This window comes from Capsicum annuum, chromosome 6 (genome assembly GCF_002878395.1).
Source record: "Capsicum annuum cultivar UCD-10X-F1 chromosome 6, UCD10Xv1.1, whole genome shotgun sequence".
In the NCBI taxonomy this organism is placed as follows: Eukaryota; Viridiplantae; Streptophyta; class Magnoliopsida; order Solanales; family Solanaceae; genus Capsicum; species Capsicum annuum.
In genome coordinates this window covers 220605206-220610668 of record NC_061116.1, presented here as the reverse complement: position 1 = coordinate 220610668, position 5463 = coordinate 220605206, and the positions used below count along the sequence as shown (strand labels likewise).

General features: G+C 33.7%; 1 protein-coding gene across 1 annotated transcript; it reads left to right on the top strand.

Moving 5' to 3' along the window:
• The first annotated feature begins 778 nt into the window (after positions 1 to 778).
• LOC107874643 lies at positions 779 to 2140 on the top strand. Its single transcript, XM_047414099.1, has 2 exons — positions 779 to 925; positions 1314 to 2140. Exon 2 carries the CDS (start codon positions 1363 to 1365, stop codon positions 1987 to 1989), a length of 627 nt encoding a protein of 208 aa, XP_047270055.1. The 5' UTR covers positions 779 to 925; positions 1314 to 1362; the 3' UTR covers positions 1990 to 2140.
• Positions 2141 to 5463: the final 3323 nt, after the last annotated feature.

Below are 5463 nucleotides of genomic sequence, written 5' to 3'. Positions count from 1 at the left end.
TTCCAGTACTATGGTAACTCGACATTTTAAAGTAGTTGAATCGTATAAATAATGAGAATGTGTGCTATGTCCTAGTGGAATTTATGTTTGAATCCATTTATATTGTTAAAGTTTCAATTTCACTAATAAGTTAGTCTTGTCAATGATTGTTTTAAGGAATATATGGGAAGTAAAATTTGTTAGCCAGAATTGGCTGATCTCTGATTGTTTTTGATACTCAGTAAAAAATTCTCTAGTGAATGGAATCCAAATTTTAATTATTATGAAACTTCTTAATCATTAAGAAATTTTTTATATATCATTGAGTCCACTTTTATATTGTTCTATTAATAAACACAAACAGTGAGCAGTACACATAACTTTCGTTATAACTTTATGTGTATGTCATGGAAACTTGAAAGACCACATCCCTCTTAATTACAAAACTAAAAGAGATCAGTTCTCCACCATTAAATCTTATTTTTTCTAATTCCCTTTCCTCCATATATTCTTGTGGATGATAGAATACTTCCAAATCAGTAAGTTGACGAGATTCTATAATCATATAATTTTATTTTGAAAAGAATATTAAGGTAGGTAAAATGAACATCTTTATACTTTCTTACATGAACTGCGAATGTGTTATGAAATTGGATTCCATGTAGATTGGCATTTAACCAACTACATTAGTGGGCAAGCAACTACATAAATGGACTAGTAAATTATTGGCAAAATGCTAATTGCATTACTGATGTTTCACGGCTATAAATAGCCATGCCTATCTTTGGAAAGAAACACACAGAATCAAGAAACTAATATTATTACTTATATTCTTATATTCTCTTTGTCTCTACGTCTCTTTTATCTCTTTGCTCCCCATAATTATTTCTTATCACATTATTAGCACGAGGCTCAATCACTCCGAGCAAATACAAGTAATTAAAAGGTTAGTATTTTACTTTCTTAAATAATGGCTAATATTTTCAGACTCGATTTTAGTTCCCTAGACATATCTGGCAAATCTTATATGTCCTGGGCACTAGACGCAGAAATTCATTTAAATGCAATGGGTCTGGCAGACACCATTAAAAAAGATAATAAGGCATCTGAACAAGATAAGGTTAAGGCTATGATATTCCTTCGTCATCATCTTGACGAAGGGTTAAAAAAGGAATACCTCACGATCAAAGATCCCCCCTCATATTATGGAATAATTTAAAGGAAAGATATGACCACCTAAAGATGGTCATACTCCCACAAGCTCGTGATGATTGGACCTATTTAAGGTTCTAGGACTTTAAAACTGTAACTGAATATAATTTTACGATGCTTAGAATTAAATTGCAGTTTGACTTATGCGGGAAAAAGATCACAGACCACCAGATGATAGAGAAAACTCTTTCTACTTTTCACTCCTCGAGTATGGTCCTGCAGCAGCAGTACCGAGAAATGGGTTTCAAAAAGTATTCTGAATTAATTGGTCATCTTCTTGTTGCTGAACAATATAAAGATCTTTTAATAAAAAATAATGAAACTCGGTCTCCTGGTACTGCTCCATTCCTAGATGTAAATGCTGCAAATTTTCACCCAACTTGGCATGAAAGAAATCCCAACCCCAGTCGTGGTCGAGGTCGAGGTCGTGGTCGTGGTTGTGGTTGTGGCATGTATTTCAATCAGGATAATCGTCTTGCAATAACTAATAACCCTCGGCACCAACAGTGCAAAAAGAAGGGTAAAGCTCCTGAAGCAACGCCAAGGACGAACCCCGAAAGAAGATGTTATCAATGTGGAGGAAAAGGGCACTGGGAGTGTGCCTATCGTACGTCTAAGCATCTGGTAAAACTATATCAGGCGTCCCTGAAAATGCCAGAAAATGATGCTGAAACAAACTTCCTCCTAGAAGATAACATTGAGCCCATGGACTTGGATGTGTCGGATTTTCTTGCAAATCCTGAAGAACAAATAAATCACCCTGTAGGTGAAAATAATCATATAATTCGATTATGTTAATTTTCCCGTTTAAAGTAAAATTAGTTTACATTTTTTTTTAATGTTTTACTAATCTTGTGTATAAATAATGCTTATATATTATATTATGTGCTAGTGCCATAGTATAATATAGTATTATGATCATTAAATAATTTTGATTTTGTAGTACGCACATAAATTTTTTTTAAAAAAGTGTGAGTTATTTATATAATATTATGATAACGTTATGGCTAGAATTATTTATCGCAATAATGAATATTCATAGAGGACATATTATGAAATTAACATGAGTAGCCAATAAATCATGTTATTACATGCAATATTACATATGTGTACTTTAGATGAATTTGATTAGTAATAGCAATACTATTATGCAATAGAGATGTTAATTAAAATATGAATATAAAATAATATAATGGGTAAATGCATTATATTATGTGCTTGTTATATTATAATATTTATTTTATTTATATTTTTATCTTGAAGAAAAAAGGATACTCGTCAAGTCTTGTTTGGATCAATAATCGATCATGATGATATTTGTGTAATTTATAATGAGACAACACATGCAATATTTAAAGATGAGAAATACTTTTCCCACTTACTCAGAAGAAGAGCAAATGTTACAACAATTGCTGGTAATTCAAAATTGATAGAAGGCTCCGGAAGAGCTACTATATTTCTGCCTAAGGGGACAAAGTTAATTATAGAAGATGCATTATTCTCTTCTAAATCTCCAAGAAACTTATTGAGTTTTAAAGATATTCGTAAAAATGGATATCATGTTGAGACGATAAATGAAATGAATGCCGAATATCTTGACATTAAAAAGAATGTCTCAGGTTAAAAACAAATGTTGGAGAAATTACCAACTTTGTCTTCCGGCTTATACTATGCCGAAATCAGTACAATTGAAGCACACTCTATTGGAAACAAGAAGTTTACTGATATAAATACATTTGTGCTCTGGCATGATCGAATAGGCCATCCTCGCTCAATAATGATGAGATGAATCATTGAAAATTCAAAAGGGCATCCGTTAAAGAACCAAAACATTCTTACACCGGATGAATTTTCATGTGCTGCTTGTTATCAAGGCAAACCGATAACTAGGTCATCGCCATTGAAAGTTAGCGTTGAATCCCCTTAATTTCTGGAATGTATACATGGGGATATATGTGGACCTATTCACCCACCCAGTGGGACATTCTGATATTTTATGGTCCTAATAGACGCATCTTCAAGATGGTCGCATGTGTGCCTATTGTCATCTCGCAACCTAGCATTTGCGAAATTATTGGCACAAATAATAAGATTAAGGGTGCAATTCTCAGACTATCATATTAAGGCTATTCGCCTAGATAATGCTGGAGAATTTACATCCCAAGTTTTTGATGATTATTGTATGTCAATTGGGATAAAAGTTGAACATCCTGTTGCTCATGTTCATACTCAAAATGGCCTTGTTGAGTCATTTATTAAAAGCCTTAAATTGATAGCAAGACCACTGCTTATGAAAATAAAATTGCCTACTACTGTTTGGGGTCATGCTATTTTACATGCAACATCACTTGTTCGTCTCAGACCAACTCATTATGATAAATACTCCCCGTTTCAATTGGTTCTGGGCCATGAGCCAAATATTTTCCATCTACGAATTTTTGAATGCGCTGTATATGTGCCAATTGCACCACCTCAGCGTACTAAGATGGGCCCCCAGAGAAGGTTAGGAATATATGGGGGGTTTGAGTCACCCTTTATAATTCGCTACCTTGAACCATTGACGGGAGATTTATTTACTGCTAGATTTGCAGATTTTAGATTTGATGAAACAAATTTCCCGCAATTAAGGGGAGAAAAACATGATCTTAAAAGAGAAATTGCATGGAAAGCTTCATCATTATCTCATTTTGATCCGCGTACCCCCATATGTGAAAGTGAGATTCGGAAGATCATTCACTTACAGAAATTAGCAAATCAAATGCCTGATGCATTTACTGATTTGAAAAGGATAACCAAGTCACATATCCCTGCAGTGAATGTGCCTGTCCGAATTGAAGTTCCAAAAGAACCATCTTCAAATGTCATAGCTTCTGAATCCCAAGCACGCCATAAGCATGGCAGACCACTGGGTTCAAAGGATAAAAATCCTCGAAAAAGAAGCGCGAAAAATAATAAAGATGGTATTGTAAATGACTCTTCTGAAGAGACGAAAAATCTGATTAATCCTGATATTCCTGAAGAAATCAGTGAACCCGAGACTCAAGTGAATGAAGAACTTTTAATAAGTTCTACTAATGATGAGGTAAATTTAGACCGATCGAAAATTATGGTGGATAATATTTTTGCATATAATGTTGACAATAAGGACCTTGAACCTCTATCTATCGAAGAATGTCGACAAAGAAAAGATTGGCCAAACTGGCAAGAGGCGATTCAATTTGAATTGAACTGGCTTGCTAAACGGGAGGTTTTTGGACCTATAGTTCAAACCCCAAATGATGTAAAACTAGTTGGCTATAAATGGGTCTTCATACGTAAAAGAAATGAGAAAAATGAAATTGTAAGATACAAGGCACGCCTTGTTGCACAAGGATTTTCTCAAAGACCCGGTATTGACTATGAAGAAACATATTCATCTGTCGTGGATGGAATAACGTTTAGATACCTCATCGGTCTAGCTGTACATGAAAATCTTGAAATCCATCTAATGGATGTGGTTACATCTTATCTTTATGGTTCACTTGATAACGATATTTACATAAAAATTCCAGAAGGATTAAAATTGCCAGACGCATATGGTTCAAATATTTGACACAGAAAGTAATCCAACTGTAGGTTATATTGCTAATAGTAATTCAATAAGATAAGTCAAACTAGAGTTATGGTTACCAAGATGCTTAAGCATCTAAGGTTGTGAACTATTTTGGATTCCCAATGAATTAAGTCTTATTGCAAGCGTTATTGAATTCTATGTTTTACCCATTACTTTCTCAACCTAAATGAGTAACTTATCCCTTAATTCTTTCAAACTTAAGGAACATAGTATTAATTCAACTATAATCTCATGTGAGTTGATCCGGTTAAGGCATCTACCCTCTATCCCAAGGTTAAAGCCTTTAGATTTATGTAAACTTTTTCTTTTCCCAACAAGCACTTTTCTATTTGTATATATCATGTACATCTTGTATCACTCAATTATCATAAATGCTTCATACCACAACAATAGCAACATAACAATGGCATGGAACTCACATTGAATTATACAACTAACGTGGACTTGTCATGTAGATGATATGGGACCATGTAAACATGAATTTCTAGCATTCTAAGCATTTTATCAAACACCTATATTACACCATTCAACTCATTTTACCCAAAATAATTCAATGGATCATTCTAGATCGAACATTTTGAATCGAGTCAACAAATGAGTCATAATCTAATCCATTTAAATCGAGTGAGTTATAGGTCAATTACCATATTGTTCAGTTG